The sequence below is a fragment of the Lycorma delicatula genome, chromosome 5 (assembly GCF_047948215.1).
Source record: "Lycorma delicatula isolate Av1 chromosome 5, ASM4794821v1, whole genome shotgun sequence".
Taxonomy (NCBI): domain Eukaryota; kingdom Metazoa; phylum Arthropoda; class Insecta; order Hemiptera; family Fulgoridae; genus Lycorma; species Lycorma delicatula.
The window spans coordinates 96,173,822-96,193,257 of record NC_134459.1 but is presented as its reverse complement, the minus strand read 5'-3'; the positions used below and the strand labels follow the sequence as shown (position 1 = coordinate 96,193,257).

Below are 19,436 nucleotides of genomic sequence, written 5' to 3'. Positions count from 1 at the left end.
ACTACCTCTCTCAGGAAATAGAGGAGAGTTAAGATTTTATCTTACGATGTAGAAAAGGATTGGTATGCAATCCTAAATTCTGCCTTCTTAAAAAAAATCTGAACTAAATTTATACTCATCTTTAAAAAAAAATAACACCTCCCCACTTGATTAGAAATCCTCTGGGCCTTGATTAGGCCCTGGTGAGGTCCAGGTTCTGCTATAAGTAGGAAGATAAAAATTTCCTGACATACTTGCATTCTGTTCTGTCCTGCCCAAGTGAATGGTTGTGCTTAAAATTCATTGGTATAAGCTGTTGATTTTGATAACTCAACAGCTTATAAGTTGTTCCCTTTTGTTTTCTTCTCAGTAACTTGCTGATATAATCTTAGAGAATTTAAAATGGATACAAAACCCAATAAAGAAAATTTTTTATAAAATTATAAGCTTTTCCAAATGTTCTCCAAGAAATGAATATGTTCATCAAACGTGCCTGTAGGTTTTATACTTTGTTAACCACAACAAGGTGTTGTTTCTTTATTCCATTAGTATTTCTTCTTTTATACATGTACGCCATTTTGAGATGTAAACCCAGACACAAATTGAAAACTATATCATCAGACTTGGAATTGCACTTGTGTGTCATAACTATGATGGTTGTAGTTTAGTTAATATGAATTATGTCACACCAAAAAAAAAACAGTCATTCTAAACAATAAAAAGAACTCATACCAGTGTAGTAGGAAATTTTTTCATCTTGCCTTCTTTACTGAGCCAGATATAATGTCATCAGCATGCTAACGCAGATGGTATTTAGTCATACAAGCATACTTTCATAGTTTTCATCAGGGTACTGACTGTATAATGAATATAAAGTATATCTGATATTTGTTGCACCTCAGTGCTTTACATACATTATAGCAATAATAAGAAAATTTGGATCTGTTTGTTCAAATTCATATTCATTATCTGTAGTATTTTTTTTATTTCATCAGAATGATTGCAAGATAACACCATAATAAAATAAACAGAATACCAAACACATATGAACAAACATTAGACCAGCATGCACAACCACATATGTTTTCATCGAAACAATGAACATTAAAATACATTGAAGGTTTTTTTTATTATTTGTTAGTAACAGTGTGCAAATCAAAGTTGCTAATGAAATCTGTTAAGTGTATGTATTGTAGCATTAACAAATGTTGAAATTGTAAATATACAAGATTATCATGGCCATTTCTGCAACAAATTGTAGATAAATAAGCATGCTGTGTAAGGATAAGGGGGAGGGGTGGGTGTACATTAAAAGCTTCTTTTTTTTTGACTGTCAATTTTTGTCATAAGTTTGCAACAGTTATTATCAGTAATTTGTAACATAATTTTCAACCCCAATAGTTACTTAACAACCCCTGACATCAAGGTTGAAGTTGCAAAAACAGTGATATTCTAGTAAGATTGTAATTTCATTAGTATTGAACCTGTAACACCAAAATTAGTGACATTTAGAAGGCCTAACTTGGTTTTATAATTTCTAAGAATAGATTAAATATATATATATATATTACACTAAAAATACCTACTATATATGGTTCTATCAGAACAGATCAAATAATTCTAAACCCTTAGAAAAGAAAATTATGTTTCTACTTAGTGTAGAATCAAAGATATGATTGATCTACCGAATGAAAGCATGGAAAAAATAAATTTGCATAAAACAAGAAAATAAAATTAACTAAGAAAACTGTAATTAAACACTAAAACTCACTCTGAATCAGAACTGCCCTGCTCCATGTGTTCACTTGCTTCCTGCACTTGTTCTTCTTTTAAATTTTTTAAACGTAACCTTATCTTTGTTTCTTGGTATATGTTTGACTATTTTAGTGATTCTCAGTTTTCTTCTGTTCATTTTTGATCCAAGAATACTGGATTAACGCCCGGGGAAATCTCAGCTCTGTTCATTGTTGATAAAATTGATATATTTCTAAAATTGCACTCCACAATCAACACCTTCTGCTACAACTGTCTCCATAATTTTTCAAGAAACTTTCAGGTTTTGTTACATCTTCACCATATACAATTATTGAAACTTTCATTAGCATTATTTGGTTAGCCCTCTAGTGCATGTTGAAAGCAATTGGCTGTCTGTTAGTCTTTCATATATAGGAGCAATACGCAGCAAATCAAACAAACTGATGATTGGTGTAGTCATATTATCTTTGTTTTCCATGTGCTTGCGCTCTGTTATAAAAGCACCGAGATTCCTTTCCAGTTGGGTACTTATGATGTGTAATCATTAGTTGAAGTGCATTGTCTAAGTGTAGCTAAAATTGACTACTTCATTTCGGTTGATTTTTTAATTACCTTAGCCAAAATAAGCATTTCCATAGTACTTAGCGTTTTAATTGTGGTGTGTAAAACAGCCTTGCTGTTTTCTATTATGTCTTTTGGCTTACAGGTTTTGATTACTTTTTGAATATGTAAACTAACAGAACAAAAAATTTCCTACAAAATAAACGATTTTTACCTGTAGCTTGTATGTATCTGAAGTTATTGACATTTGTAAACATGAGGGTTTTTTTTTATTTATAAAAACAGGAAATTTACCAAGCAATTCTAAAATTTTCCATTTAGTTGGAGATTTTCAGGATACTTCAGAGAAAAAAGTACAGCAAAAAAAATTTTTGATGAAAATTTTGAAAATTATTGTCTGATATTAATAAGACCATAGTGCAATGAGTTTATTTTTATAATAGGTAAAAAGACTTTGGCCACATCTTTTATCGTCTTAACTCTGGAAAATGTTAACTAGCCTTATTTCAAAGGACTAGGGATTACTAGAATTGATCACTATTTGTATATGTTTAATATATATTTAATGCATCAAATCTATAATTTGGATCCAGCATCAAGATATACACACACCCACACTGTAAAATGTTTAGAAGCATTTTATGATTGTTAGTAGGACACATTTAATTTCTTGTTTATTTTTTGTTTAGATTGGCTATAATGATTTTGTTCCTCTGAAATGTTACATCTCACCATCAGTCCATAAAGAAAAGATATAATTTTGGAGGGACGACTAATAAAAACTACAGATGGCTTCATGGTGTACTTTAAATAAATCTAAAAATTGTATATATAATATTTTCTGACATTTTATATATTGTTATTGTCAGATCACAGATTATTTAAAAAGAAAATGAAAAACAAAAGAACTTATTTATTGTCTTGTGTAAACAACTATGTCTTGGTTAAAGTGTTTAAAAAAAATGTTCTTGTATTATCAAAAAAGATGAAGAAATGATTCACAATTGTGATGGTATATAAATACATACTTATTATTTTAAAATAATTGCACCTGATATATATATATATATATACATTAATAAATAATTTTTAGCCTTAAAGTTTAATTATTGTTTCAGCATCTGTTGTTTAAAATAGAATGATATGATAAATAAGACAGAGTGCTTGTTTGTTTGTAGTTCTTTGTATTTGTAGAAAGTATGTTGTAAGGTGTAATGTTAGTTTTTAAAATTATTTTTGTTATATAATTATATTATATACTACTACTATTATTGTATTTATCACTTTCGAGATGTTGCTTTTATTTTATAAAATCCAGATGGATAAGGTATATAAATATTTATAAATATTATTATATTATTTAATGAAGTTATATATATATATATATATATATATATATATATATATATATATATATATATATATATATATATATATATATATATATATATATATATATAATTCGTATAAATTATTATTACTATTATAAATATTTCAGAATGAGATGTAAGTTGTGTTATACCAATTATCTTTTACATTGTTTATTTGTGATAAAAAAAATTTATTATTTGTTATACAATGTAATTTAATGTGCATAAAATTTATTTAACTGAGTTCATGGTTGGTAAATTTTTGTATACTTAAATCAGCTTTCAAATTGTGTCTGCTTTCTGTTAACTAAAATATATATAAAAACCATTGTATTTCTTATCAGTTATTAATTTTTGTTATTTATTAGACATTTAATTAGTTCTATATTTATTTAAATAAAGGATATTATTTTTAACATAACATTCCATTAGATTATTTTTATATACTTAACATTTTTTTTTTTTTTTTTAATTAATTTTAATAATGAAATTGCAAGAGTTAAAATGTAGAACTGGTTTGGCCACTTTTGGCCCATAAAAAATTATTGGCCATATTTATTAACATAGATTTTTTTTTTTTTTAATTGTAATAAAATTCTTTATGGTTTGGAAATTAAAAATTTGAATTTAAAAAAAAAATAATAATTTTTTGTGATCAGCTTACATTTACTAGAATTTCTTTATTTCTGGTTAAATTTTCTTTTGTAATTTTTCAGTTTATTGGAGTTAAAAGTAACTTAAGTCTTAACAAGGTTAATAAACTATTTATTTGGTTTTAATTAAGATGTGCTGATTCCTCATCAGTTGTATCATTTATTGGGGGGATTTGGTTGAGTAATTTTGATAACTTGAAAATTGTGTCAATTATGATTCAGAAATCTCTATTGGCTTGACTTTAAAAATTTTATAATTATATATTAAGTGAATGTTATGGATATTTTTCATATAAATTTACATGTATACTTTCATTTTGTAGTCCGTCCCTTTCTCAGTTTTCAGAATAGTTATTGTACTAGTTAGTTATTGTACTGTTTTTTCTAATAGTCGCATTTTCTTACTCGCAGCTTTTAGATTTATTAAATATTAAAAACATTTTTAATCAGTTCTTAGTCAGTTCATAAATATTCCCATTATAGCTAAAGTTATTTTAATTTTTAATATCGTATTAGGACTTCTTTGTGCAATTTATTGTGAACAGTGTTATATAAACACATATACATGTTAGTGATATTTTTACACTGAAAATATAGTGTTTAAAGTTGGTATTATTATTAAGAAATGGCTTTTGTTGCTTCATAACCTCAATAAAGTTATTTTAAAAAATATTTTGTCAAAAATTTCCATACTTTTTTCTTTTAAAATAAGATTATTTGTGTATAGAAAATGTTTAGTTAAACATTAAGTTTAAATGAACTAAGCGTCAGATTTTATTTTGAAAATTCATTAGTATATTCTTTAGGTAAACTTTATTTGGGAATTTTTTATATGAAGTATTTATTTTAGAAATATTTTTCCAGTGGTTTCTGTATAAAAACGTTTGCTTTGTAGATTGAGGGAGATATATGGAATCATTCCTTATAGTTGCTAAAAGTAAAATATTGAGTGTATATATTTTGAAATTTCTTAATATATATATTTTTGTTTTAACTTTCATTATTATTAACAAGGTTTCAAAAGCTGATTATAAACCAGCATTTTTAGACAAGATATTTATGAATGGAGTATATTATATAATGGGTATATATTGGATGCATATTTATTTACTAGAGGTAACAATATTAAATGCAGGTTAAAATAAGTGTTATAACTGTAGTGACATTCTTTATTATTCAATACACATAAAGTTTCTATATACATTTGATAAGTCTGTGCTTGATTGACCAGTTTTATAAATTATATTATTTAAAGCTAAGGTATCAGGATCGTAAGACAACTATAAGAATCTTTTAAAAAATTCATCATAGGTATAAAGGTTTCATTTGGGAGTATATATTTTTTTATACTGTGTAATGTAATCAGTATCAGTTATATTCCACTTCAAACTAGCTTTTTATTCCAATTAAATGATACACAAATCATTTTATGTTACATCTACCTTAGCTTCAAAAATTTCAACAAGACTTCAGATTTAAAATTTTTAAACCAATTCTAAATAAAAGAATGTTAAATAATAATTAGAATAAAATGAGTTTTCATTCATTAATTTTTTTTTTTAATGGTTGGCAATGATGTAGGTATGGTTTTATTAACTCTATACACTTAACAGCATTTCATGTCATGTATTTACAAGTGTTACAAATTCATTGTTATTTTTAGTTTATTACTACCTGCTAAAATTGTGTTTAACATCTTAGTGAAAATTAAACCTAGTTAAATATTACTTAATTTTCAGTTAAAAAACTGCGTCAAAATAACATTATAAGACATTATAACTGATATTAGTAACGCAACAGATTCACTCTTAAATACAAGTCAGTGTGTTTTGAAATTATTTCAGAAATGACTGTACATATTTCCAAATTTGTAGGACAGTTAAATTTAAAATGAAAGATTGGTCTTTCTCATCAAGATTTGTTTGTTACTCAGAAAAGATTTTTTCTTCTTAGAAATATATGAGCAAGAGTGACTGACCATTTATTTATTTAGTTACTTATTTTCTTTTCTTTTTAAGGCTAAAATTTATTTTACAATTGCCTATTATAATAATAAGGTCCTATTTTACGTGAAAGATTTTTCATTTGTAACATTAGTACAGTAAGATCATTTTTTTGTTCTGCTTTTGGACTGTTGATCAACTCTAATTCGATGTAATATACTTTACTATTTTTATATGATTTTTTTTTCAATATTGAATGTATCAATTCTAAAACCGTTAGAAAACTTTCCAGGATTTGTTTCAGAAGTATGCTTATCGATGTTTTTTTATACTTTTTTTGTTACACAGGATTGAAAAATTAATACAATTCTAATTTACATTTTTAATTAACTTTTTTTTTTCAATATTAGGAATGTAAGCAGTTAACATGATTTAACAATTATTTTACTTTATTAATTACATAACATTAATTTTTTTTTCCAGGAAGCTTTTAGGATAAATTATGTAAATGGAAGAAAACTTATTTACATTCGACCTCGCCATTTACCATTAATGACCATTCGTGATTTTGACCATAAGGTATTATAAGTGTAATTAACGTTCATATAAATGTACTAAAAAATTTAGATGACGTATGAATAAGTTATTTATATTCTAGGTACCATCTTTTTAAAATTACAACAAAATAATCTGTTGTTTAACAGCTGATTTTCAAAGTCGAAGATACTGGGTTCAAATCCTAGTAAACGTTAGTTGCTTTTACACGGATTTGAATGAATGGATACCGATGCACTTTGGGAGTTGAAGTTCAATTAAACACATGTCTCAGAACGTCTGAGTGATCGGTCTTAATCTGTACAAGACTACATCTCATTTACATTTCACATATATCATTCTCATCTCATGGGCCGTAAGTGTGTTTTTGTTCACTAGTTGAACAGATTGCAATGTACCATTAGGAAAAACTTATTAATCTACAATTACTTAGCATTTTCAATTTCTCATCCAAATCTTATTTTATTAGGTTAGAGCAATCAAAATTGTAATATTAAACTTACAGGCTTAAAGTTTAGCTGATACGTAATTATATTGGAACAACTGAAAATGGATATCTTTTTTTTAGATAAGGATTAATCATTTGACTAACCAAAATAGTCGGTCAATCAGTTACTATATACATATTTTTTTACAGTAATTGCATATATATAAATATATATTACTGCTTATGGAGATTTATGAAATCCGAGGTTTACAAGCAAAAAGTAGACACACGTGATTAACTGTTCTTTCGCGTTCTCAATGCTGCTGCCTCATTAAGGAAAGCGAAGATATCATAAATAAGGTTGGCGACAGAACCTAGTGGTGAACTCATCATCGCAAATCGGCTGTTTTTGAGGTCGAGTGTTGTAACGTTCAAACCGAGTAAAGGCAGTTGTTACTTTTTATGGATCTGAATACTAGATAGAGGGTACCAGTGTTCTTTGGTAGTTGGGTTTCAATTAACCGCACATCTCAGGAATGGTCGACCTGTGACTAAACAAGATTACTTCATTTACCATTCATACGTGTCATTCTCATATCAATCCTCTGAAGTAATACCTAACGGTGGTTCCAGAGGCCAAACAGAAAAAGAAAGGTTGGGACAGAAAATGTAAGGAAACTAGTCTAGGAAGTGTGTATCGATGTTAGTGATGACTTTCAAATATTTATTGTAAATTAATTCAACATAAACCTCATTGAGTATTAATAAATTAAAAGTATTTTAATTTTTCAAAGGTCCTGCTTTATTGTACCAAAAACAGCTGTTTTTAATTCTTACAAATTTATTAATTTTCTGTTTTGATTTTAATAATAAACGTTAATTTTTAATTAAATTTTTTGCAAGTTTTGATAATAAAATTTACGCATTTATTAGTCGTTTAACAAATTTATTGTTAAACGATAATAAAAGTCTTTTTCGTCACTGAATTTTAGTGTTTCACGTTGGATATTGTAAAAATGAGTGATAACAGTAGTTCTAGGACCTGTTTTATTTGATTATCAAAAATTTCAGTATGATCTCATTTCATCGAGGGAACTGAAATCCGGGTGAAATTTTTCGCTAGCCTCAACTCTACAACAAAGTGTTTTCATTTCTCTCGACCACAAGAGATAGTCACTTACCTTCTCTTTCTTCAACCTTCTGTCATTACAACCCTTCATATTTGTGATGAGACAGTTCCAACGAGAAGGTAGATCATTCTAACAGATGTAGGTCTAAGGCATTCAGAAATGAACCAAGTCATCTCATTAATTTCACATGTTATATCACACATTAACGTCTCATTAATCACACATTCACTTGTTTGGTGTGGGATAAATTTCTGCATACTAGTTGCATATTCCACTGAGAGGCAGAGAGCGCTATGGCTGAGGTTACAAAATCGGTACAAAAAAGAAAACTATTTACAAGATTTTAGTGGAAATTAACATCATATTACTTACTCATATACATGTTAAATGAAAAGTTTTTTATTTAAATAGTATATTTTTAAACACATCAGTAGAATAGTATTGATTTTACGAAAGAAAATATAATTTATTTTAAATAAATTTGTGAGGAGGTATTTTAAATGGAATAGTAATTTTAATTTAATGTGTATGGCAATAAAAATACAGTGAAAAATTTCCTCATAGACCCAGGTATTATATGCAAATTGCATAAAACTAGTTTTAATGTCTGTTTTGATGGAAGGAAATACAATCAATTTTTAGGAATAATTATATAAAAGAACAATATCTCTTTTATATAATTATGTTTGACTTCCCTTTTATGAAGTAGGATAAAACAGAAGTTTATTAACAAAAAAAAAAAACCAACATAACTTTAAACTGTCATAATTTTACAAAATTGTGCTAGAAAATGTTTAATGTTAAAAAGATGAGTGTTTGTAAAAATTAAAAAATAGTGAATTCTTGCTATTAAATATTAGTCTCGTAAAATTACTCAACAATCCATTTCCTCTACCATTATTAATAATAATGCAAATTTCTCAAATATTTGAATCCCTTTTCATCTGTAACCCCCACTGTATGTCTTTGGGTCTTTTCTGAAGAGAATTTATGTGCTTTGAGAGTTTATTTTTTTATTGTCAAAAGGGTCCTTGATTGTCAGTCCAATTTCTTTGGGATCCTTCTTAATTTCTCAGACTATTTTCCACTAGTTTTCTTTTCAAAATTCCTGAGAACAGTTGTTTCAAAATTTGGCCCTCAGGCATTCTTAAGATGTGGAAAAAATGAGACATCCTTCTCTTCTTAATCATACTGATAATCGCGTCATTTGTATATGGTTTCGTTAGTGGAAATTCACCAGACCCCATTCTTCTGGTAATTTCTATTTAAACAGGTTCTGATGATCCTACATTCTCTTTTACTTAGTTGGTCAATTTTAGCTTCATTTTTAATTTGAAAAATAGTTTCATAGGCATACAGTGCCTCTGGGAGAGGGGTTGGCAAACTTTTCAGCCAAAGAACCAAATATAATAAATACAAAATTGAAATTAATTCAAAGAGCCATTTTTCTAAAATGTAAACTTTGCTTCTGTAAAGACATTTATATGGAAATAATACGGGTAATACGTACATTCTCTACCTTTTTTGCTAAAAAGTTTATATTTTCCCAACGGTACATTAACACATCGATGTCGGAGCGGTTTGTAAGATTTATATAGGGCGGGATTTTGAAATAAAATTTAAATAGGAAATTATCTGAAACTCGGGGATATAAACTAGAAAAGTATCCTATAAAATCGCTTTTACTCCATATGTACTCATAAAAATAAGTAGCATGGCTTATAATTCTATAATAAAGCTTATTAAAAATATTGTAATATTGTTTATCGACATTATAGTAAAAATTTATTTTACACTATTTTTACCTGGGGTCAAAAATTAATTCTTTATTTTTTATCAAAACTGCATACCAATACCATATAGATATTATATAAAGATAATATTTATTTAAAAAATTCCAAAAGGCGCTCTTTATAAAATTTGAATTCTCCTCTAATGTGAACGATGTCCTTGCATTCCCTTTAAAAGTATGGGTAAGTCGGGTTTGTATGATGTTGTTTTAAGTTTAGACACGATTCTAAATCGTTCTCATCGATAAGTCTATTTCTTAATTTACCTTTGATAAAGTTCATGCTTGAAAACGATTATTCGCATAAATATGTAGATCCAAACAAGGAAAGAACGCCAAACGCCAGTTTCTTCAATTGATCATATGAGTCGGGAATGCTTTTCCAGGTGTTAAAAATCAACATATCTTCTCTCTCCAGATCTTTTAAGGAAGAAAGCTTGTGCTGTAAACTTAGTTCACATTTATTTTTCTCCAATAGCTCTAGGTCTGCACACAGCCGTTGGAATTTAGAGCTCCATTTTCTTTATTTTTAAGATCCAGTAACTGCATCTCAAACCGTCCAATATCAATATTAAAGGGGGAGAAGTTTATTTCAGATACCGCTATATTCAGAAGTTTTATAACAACGATAACGTTGCTGTGCTGTTTCTGAAATCCTTGAACCTATTGAGAAAGGCTTCTTTCATATTTAACAATATTGTTTTAAAATAACAGGTGTCAATATTAACCTTCTTTTCTCGACAATAACCTGATAGGTATGGAAATTGATATAAGGTTTCTCTTTCAAAATCTTCTGCGATAATTTATTTTTGAATAAAATTACTTCTTCTAACATCGAAAAGATCGTGTTTCTTTTTCCTTGTAATTTATGATTAAGCTGATTAAGATGGGCAGTAACATCCACCATGAAATAAAATTTTTGCATCCATAGTTCATTAGTAAGCTTTGCGTAGTTTATATTCTTCTCAAAGAGAAACGCCTTTATTTCGGTAAATAGAGAGGCAAAGAGTTTCAAACATTTCCGGTTTTAAAACCGGACCATTTTGTGTAGCAGAAGATCCGCATATTCACTCTCTCTTAATTAAAAATTCTTTAAATTGGCGATGGTGAAGAGCTTTAGCTATGATAGTTGATAATAATAATCACCAATTCCATCACCTTGCAAAGATCTTCAGGAAACATCTGTGAACATAGTGCTTCCTGATGAATATACAACGGTAGGAAAGTACCTCGTGATTAAGTTTTTCCTTCATAACAGTTAAAAAGCCGTTTATTGATCCTGTCATACTTTTCGCTCCATCCGTTGAAATTGAGACAATTTTTTCAAATTGTATTTGATGCTTTTCAAAGCATTTAATCACAACATTTGCTATATCAAGTCCTCGCGTTCGTCCTTTGAGTGGCAATAATCCCAAAAGTTCCTCTTTGGGGCTCGAAGTGGAGATATATCATACAAAAATGGAAACTTGTGCAGTGTCATTTATATCACAAGATTCGTCAACTGCTGTTGATAAGCTTGTGACTGTTTTGAGATCTTCGATTTGTTGGCTTGTAATGTTCGCAGACATTTTTACTGTTCTGTCCTTCACTGTTTTAGCGGACAAAGGTATCCCTCGAATTTTTTTCATTATGTCTTTATTCTTAAAATCTCTAAATAACTCCTCAGAGGCACTTAAAAAACAACTCTTGATATATTCGCCATCCATGTATGGATTCCCCCTGTGAGCTATCTCCTGACCAATTACAAAACTTGCCTGATTGACATTGTTAGAAGATTGAACCCAATTATTAAAAATAAAAGATGATCTTTCATGTCCCCTTTGGAGCTCCTCAACCGCCTTTTCTTTCATCACCAACCGGGTATTTAATGCTAAATATTTCATGCTTAGTTGTAAAGTGTCTTTCTAAATTCGACCTGTTGTTATGTTCCAGTTTTTCTTGACAAATAAGGCATGTAGGAAGACCATTTTAGTTTTGGACATACGCAAAGTTTTCAGTCTCCACTCCTCTTTGAATCCACGGTTTTTATCTTCAGTTTTTCCTTGCTTTTTCTTAGTACTTATTATGGGATCTAGAAAATTTGCATTTTAAGTAAAAATAAACGATAACACAAAATTACATCAAAACTAAAAAACATCATTAAAACTCCATACAATATAAAGATGACAATGTTAACTGTATTAAATACATACATAGCATAAGTAAACTATAGATATAATTTTGTGAATCTAAAATATAATAATTTTTATTTCACTCGAAAGATTTCCCGCATTATAAGTTAATTACAGGAATGTGAGACAGCAGGCAGAACGTCGATTTAGCTCGTTTGCACCACTCACACAGGAAGTGCAAGCACTGTCTTCTTAAATCGAATAAAAATAAAACAACAATGTCTCTAGAAAAAATTGTACAAATGCTACCTTTTAATTGTCGAGGGATTGGTCCTAGCAAAAAAATTGAAACAAATAGTTAAAATACAATTCAGTACGCAGTAAATTGAAAGATACAATGAACATACCATCAAGAGTGACTAACCATGTTAATATTTATTTTTTAATCAAGCCTCTTTTCAAAACTTGCTTTTCAAACGGTTTACATTTCACTTTTAGGATAGATTTCTAAATTATTTTTTATCTAGTCTGCTCCAAAAATTTTGTGAAAGAGCCACAAAAATGTGGTCAAAGAGCCACATGTGGCTCGCGAGCCATGGTTTGCCGACCCCTGCTCTGAGAGAACAGTAGTGGTGAATTTTGGAGTATATTGAAAGGCATTTATTATTAATAGGTTTGCCAGGTTAAATTTGGGCTTTTATTTTAATTTACCCAATATATTTTAAGTCACTAAAAAAGTTAGTTGTCTTTACAAATTAGTTTAAAGATGCCTGCTCAACAGGTTTAGTTTTGTCAGTAGCGTTTCAGACAACAGAGGTCAACATTCTAGAAGTAGCTGTGATTTACCCCAATAAATTTTAATAATTGATTGTTTTCTCCTTATTTTGCTACTTTATTTCAATAGCCATTCAGCACAGCTCATTCGTTGTGTATTTCTTCAATTTCAGTTTATCTTGCCCACATCACCTTGTAAGTAAATAAATAAATCATTCATTCATTCTCTTTCTAGTCATCTTTAAGTTTTACCCTCTTCTTCCTATATCTATAAAAAGATTGAGAACTGCACTTAAATTTTTCCACCTCAGTTCTCTTTTGTTGTACTTTTATAACATTTACTCGTTTGAACAACTCTTGAATTTATTATTTTTCAAAATATCTTGCTTCTCTTACCAAAGAAAGAACACAAAATTTTAAGTAACAAAAAATAATAGTTTAAATTTGTCATATATAATTCCTTCTATTTACAAATGTCTGTAAAATTTTATTTATAATGAAAAATATTTATTTTCATAGAATCATTTTGTTTGTAAATTAAAAAAAAAAATTATTTTAAGAAACTTGTACAATCCTTTATACAATATTGAAATTATGGTGATTTTTTTTAAACTAACTACTTCATGTAGAATTTTGTGAGATTTCCATAATCTAAACAAATTTAAGTTAACACTTAAATTTAATTGCACAGTATAATTCTGTTTTGCTGTTTGCAAAATATCAGTAAATCACGTGTTTTACTTTCACTCCCTACTTCTAAATTTAAAACATATTTTATTATTTTGTGTACACAAGTGGCCTGTTCATTATGTTAACTGAAGATGTTATATATATAATATATATATATATATTTTCAAATGCAAAAATGAATTAGAAAATTTAATTCAAAGCAAAACCAATTACTTAAGAATATAATTAGATCTAAATTTGGAAATCATAAAATTAAACATTGAAAATTAATTTCATCATGGAAAACTATAAACAGTTTTCAAGGAAACATGTTTAATGTTATTGAAAAACCATTAATGAAAAATATGCATCACATTGAATTTTATATTGAGTAAGAGCAGGCATTACTTGGGCACGAATTTATCATACAAGTATTCCAATTTATAATTATTCTGTTGTAAGCATGAATGTTTACAATGATTTTCCTTTAATTCACATATTTAGATCTAATATTTTAATTCACATATTTTCAATTATTTCAGAGAATTTCTCATTGTATTAAAGAATTGTTCGATATAGAATACGAAGGGTATGATAATGGTGATATTTCTTTATTAGCACCAAAAGTTATAAGATATCAATATTTGTTGTTAAAAGCAAAAACTGGAAAATCTTATGAAGAACTTACACCACGTGAATTTATGGAAAGAATACACATGTCTATATCTGAACCTCCACCTGAAGAATGCAGATGGTATAATTCAGAATATGACAAAGAACATTTGAAAATAATAACCGCTAAAAATAAAAAAAAGAATATTTATTGTTAATGAAAATTTAAGATATAAACACAGGAAAACTTGAATCCAAAGATAAGAAAATAAATCTTTTATTTATATAGTGCTTTAGAACTTAAAAATCAAATAATTACATCAGCAGATAGATACTGAAGTTACTTATAATCTAATATGTTTTAATTATTAATTTTGCAATCATAATTTTTTATACATTAACAGAAAAATTGTTAAATGTATACATTAATTTTTTTCACTGGATCAAGTCTTTAAAATCTTAATTTTAAATATATACTCATTTTTATTCATTGTCATTATTATTTTTGAAACTTTTCTTTTGGTATAACTTTTCTTTAGTATATATAAACTTTTCATTAATACAACAATTTGTTTACTTCATCTTAAATTAAACGATTATAAATTATTAAGTATAAAAATTTTGTAAACAAATTTATATTGAGACTTTGTGACTGGAGTAAAATTTCTATTAAGAAACGTTAAGTTAAAATGGATGGCTTGGAGAACAACTATATGATCTTTCAATGTGGTAAGTTGAGACCCTAAGGAGCCATTTTAACACAACTGGTTTCTTGAACACCATTTTTAGTTACAGCATAATTCATTAGTATAAGACTGGCTTGTTCAACACCACTAAACAAAAAAAAATATAGATACTTACAGGTTCTCTTACTAAATAAGGTCCAAATACTTTTAATTCCAGATTAACTTAGAATTCAATGACTTAATTTTTAAAAATTTCAATTCATCATACAAACTCCGTCTTGTAAATCAGTCAGAAAACAATTCAATGATCTTACACACTCTTAAATTAAAATCAGCATACAGAAAAAGTAATCAGAATTACACTAGTAAAGAATTGAATACATAACTTTTAGAGAGGCAAAACATTACAGGTACCCAGGAGGTGTGGTAAAAAAAGACAATAGGAATTAAAAGGAACTTAAAGTCATCGAACAGTATGATGCAAAGTAATAACACTTTAATACTATTAACTTATTAAATGAATAACTTTCAAAATAATAAAATAATGGAACTTTTTCTTCTAAGACCTTTCAGAGCTGGTTAGTAGCTTCTTCCCGATTATTGGCTTCTTCCTTAATGAAGTATTCATTTGTACTGTTGCAAATGACAACCTTTAATGGAACCTTAGTTATATTATTTCCCATTTAAAGACAATTAATAGAACCTGTAGGTCAGTGGACTGTTTTAAAGCATGTTGACCATTCAAGACCTGAAGTTTGCTTAAAAGATGGGAAATCTTTTAAGACCTCTCTTAAAGAGTAAGGAAACAACTTGCTTTCATTTAATTTTCATCATTTTTAATTTAAAATCCCTTTTAGTTTCCTTTTTTTAAAACAGCACATATTTCACTGACTTAAAGGCAGTATCTGCCTAACATAGCCATTAAAAATTATCTTTGCCATCTCAGTTAGATGATTTACTGGTTAACATGTAGTAGGTGTAAAGTTTATATCTAGTACATGTTTCCCCCTTTTTTTTATACATGTAATAATTCTTATAAAAAAGTTCAGAATTTTGAATATTCCCTGATGTAAAACAGATTTATAACTAAATACTGTTTAATTCTAACTACTGTATTTAAATCTGTAATTTAAATTAAACCCTAATTGAAACTTCATTGTCAATGGAGAAAAATTTATATTGTTTATTGCACAAAAAAGTTCTATAGGATAAACTGTAAAGAATAGAAGTGCTAACGTATTTTCAAATGAAAGTATATGTTACAAAATTAATACTGAATTTTTTCTGCATGGACATGGGTGATGTTTCCTTTGATATTAAGAAATATAAAAATCTGAATATGAAAACTAGAATTAGAATAAATTTTTAAATTGTTTTTAAAAAAGTTGTTAATATTACCCATACTTTTTGCAAATATTTACACAGACATATTCTGTAATTTTATCACACTATGTAAAATAATTACTAATTTTCAAACTGACTAGTTAAACATTGATTAATGATTATTAATCATCATTTAACATCTTGATGGAGCTGTACCAATGTGAAGTAAGGATAATGATAAAAACCAGATTTAACTAGCTGGTTCCTGTAGATTACTGAATCTAAACAATGGTGGATTTCATTGTATGCTGTCACCATTCATGGCTGTAGCACTCGATATAGCAAAAAAATAATAGTTTTTTTTTCAAATAAATGACATTTGCCAGTAAATACAAATAGCAATGTAGTATGATGATTTCTTTGCTACTATTTGTCTGCAATGAAATTGTATCCAACATTGATTAGCTGTAGTGGTCTATGCCAACCATTTTATTAAATCTAGCTTTGGGGAATGGTATTTTATTCCACTTCACAACCCCCTACAATTTCCTTCCAGAGATTCCAAGTGTTTCACAACCATCAGGTTGTAAGGAATGCAGTTCAATGTCATACCGAAGACCCTAGCAAAAAAAGTTTTAGTTCATTACCTTAAAAAAAAGCATTGTTTATTTGTTTAGAAAATTGAATATAATGAGAATGTAAATCAAGTATCACTAAGAGAATGGATTAATTAATAATACACTTTTTTTTTTTTAAAAAATCTGATTTGGGCAACACCCAAATCATCCTTCTATGCCTATTAAATTACATATACACATATTTACTTAAAATGAAAATTATATAAAATTTTATTTCATTAATAACTTATGATATTTGTATACATATTTTTTTTATTATCATAAAACATTTTTTATAATCGGAGGTTAATAATTATTAATAAATCAATGTATTTAAATTTAAAAAAAAGTTAAAAAAAGAGATGAAGTCTTATTCAAACCAATGTGCTCTTTCCCCTTCTAAGATCTAAATATTTCATTAATTAAAATTTCATTTGCTTATAACTCTGGAACCAATGAAAATAAGTACCACTTAATATATATTGTTGAAAAGCTCTCAATGAGGGCTTATTACTGGTTAAGAAAAAGTCCAAAATCCATTTTTTTTTATTTTGGGCTTTTTTGGATACTTTTGGTTCAGTCAATTGCAACCAAAAGGGGAGGTGCACAACTAGATCCAGTCCTAAATCCAAAATTTCAACATACTACGGCTAATCGTTTTTAAGTAATGCAAGATACATAAATAAATATGTACGTACAGATGTCTTGCTGAAACTAGTCAAAATGGATATTTCCGTTGAAATCTAAAAACCAAGATTTTTCGCGATAACAATACTTCCTTTACTTCGTACAAGGAAGTAAAAAATTAAACTGTTTAAAAACTAACTAAAACATTGAACAGCATGAAAAAGCTTAACACTTTTAAATTATTAAAAAGAATTTAAATCCACTGTTTCTGAAGGAGTATTTTGTTTATTCCTAGCACTTTAGTAGTTATACTCTTGATTGATCAGGTTTATCAATTTTTTTTTGTTTAGTTTGCTGCATGTTCTTGAGTATTTTGTTTCAAATTTAAAAAACTATGCACATTTATCTGCAGTTGGAGGGAGTACATACAATCATTACACATACATACATTACTTACATACTTGTACTTCATACAAGGAAGTAAAAAATTAAACTGTTTAAAAACTAACTAAAACATTGAACAGCATGAAAAAGCTTAACACTTTTAAATTATTAAAAAGAATTTAAATCCACTGTTTCTGAAGGAGTATTTTGTTTATTCCTAGCACTTTAGTAGTTATACTCTTGATTGATCAGGTTTATCAATTTTTTTTTGTTTAGTTTGCTGCATGTTCTTGAGTATTTTGTTTCAAATTTAAAAAAACTATGCACATTTATCTGCAGTTGGAGGGAGTACATACAATCATTACACATACATACATTTCGTATGATGACCATTTTAAATCATTGATTTAGTCAATCAATTGATGATTTTCAATCATTTTAAAGTGCACCAAAGCATATATCCAAATGCTAAAGTCAGGAGGCACAGATAATTGTTGGGTATTTTTTTATTTATAAGTATTTTATAAAAAAGCAAAAAGTACTTCATTATTATAAATATTACTATTAATTTTGTATACATATTAATAGATAGAATATAAAAGTTGGTACACCCCAAAATACTTATTTGCTAAAAAAGATTTCCATCTTAAAGTTAAGAAAAACTTCAAATTTACTTAATACGACAATTCCCCATCCATTTACAATTCCAGCAACATTTTGGTAATCCCTTGCTGTAAGGGTTGGTCATATCAAAAATTGTTTCAAACAAAAGTTTTAGGTAATGTTTAGAGGACTGTTTCTATTAAGGGAGGTATTATTTTTGTAAGTTTTCAAAACCCCATTTTTTCACCCCCAGGCTAATGATTGGTGACATCAAAAAACTTAGACCCTTTTGGATAAGGATTTTAGACCCTTATCCAAATAATAGTAGGAATTTTAAATGAATTCAATATTTTACTTAATAAGAAAGTTATAGCTTAATAAGATGGTTATATTTTGCTTTTTTGAAAAAGTCCCACCCATTTCCATCCCCATTGTCCGATTTTGCCATTAATGAACTTTTATTATAAACTTTTGAACTGACAGTGGTTTTGGGGTCTGGGGCATCTGATCGCGAAGATGTCAAAATTTTCTGAAAGTTGAATCATGGTACCCATTCAGGTAGCTTTCTTATGAAATCTATATAATTACTTCTAAACAATTAAGAAATATAAATGAAAATCAATGTAGAACCAATTCTTGTCAAAGTTTATATATATATATTAATTTAATTAATAAATAGAACATATCAAATATTCAAGATTAAATGCCAAATAGTTTCATGTTAAGTAAAAAAAAAAATGAATATGATATGGTTTCATTTAATATAGTTTTGTGAAAATATCTCATTAAAGGTTGCAGTCGCTGCAATTTAAATGTATTCATGATATTTTGAATGCATTAAGTGACAAACAATACCACTTTTTTTTTA

At 27.7% G+C, this 19,436-nt stretch overlaps 2 protein-coding genes across 2 annotated transcripts in view; both read left to right on the top strand.

Moving 5' to 3' along the window:
* The window catches only part of Rab1 (RAS oncogene family member Rab1), a 40,295-nt gene extending 36,633 nt beyond the window's left edge, over positions 1-3,662 (top strand). The window contains exon 7 of the mRNA XM_075366713.1: positions 2,985-3,662. The gene's annotated coding sequence lies outside the window, so the exon portion shown is untranslated. The remainder of the gene's footprint in view (positions 1-2,984) is intronic.
* Positions 3,663-6,668: 3,006 nt separating this feature from the next.
* On the top strand, positions 6,669-14,895 carry LOC142325232 (uncharacterized). Its single transcript, XM_075366712.1, has 2 exons — positions 6,669-6,840; positions 14,259-14,895. The coding sequence occupies exons 1-2, from the start codon at positions 6,814-6,816 to the stop codon at positions 14,544-14,546; spliced, it is 315 nt and encodes a 104-aa protein (XP_075222827.1). The 5' UTR covers positions 6,669-6,813; the 3' UTR covers positions 14,547-14,895.
* Positions 14,896-19,436: the final 4,541 nt, after the last annotated feature.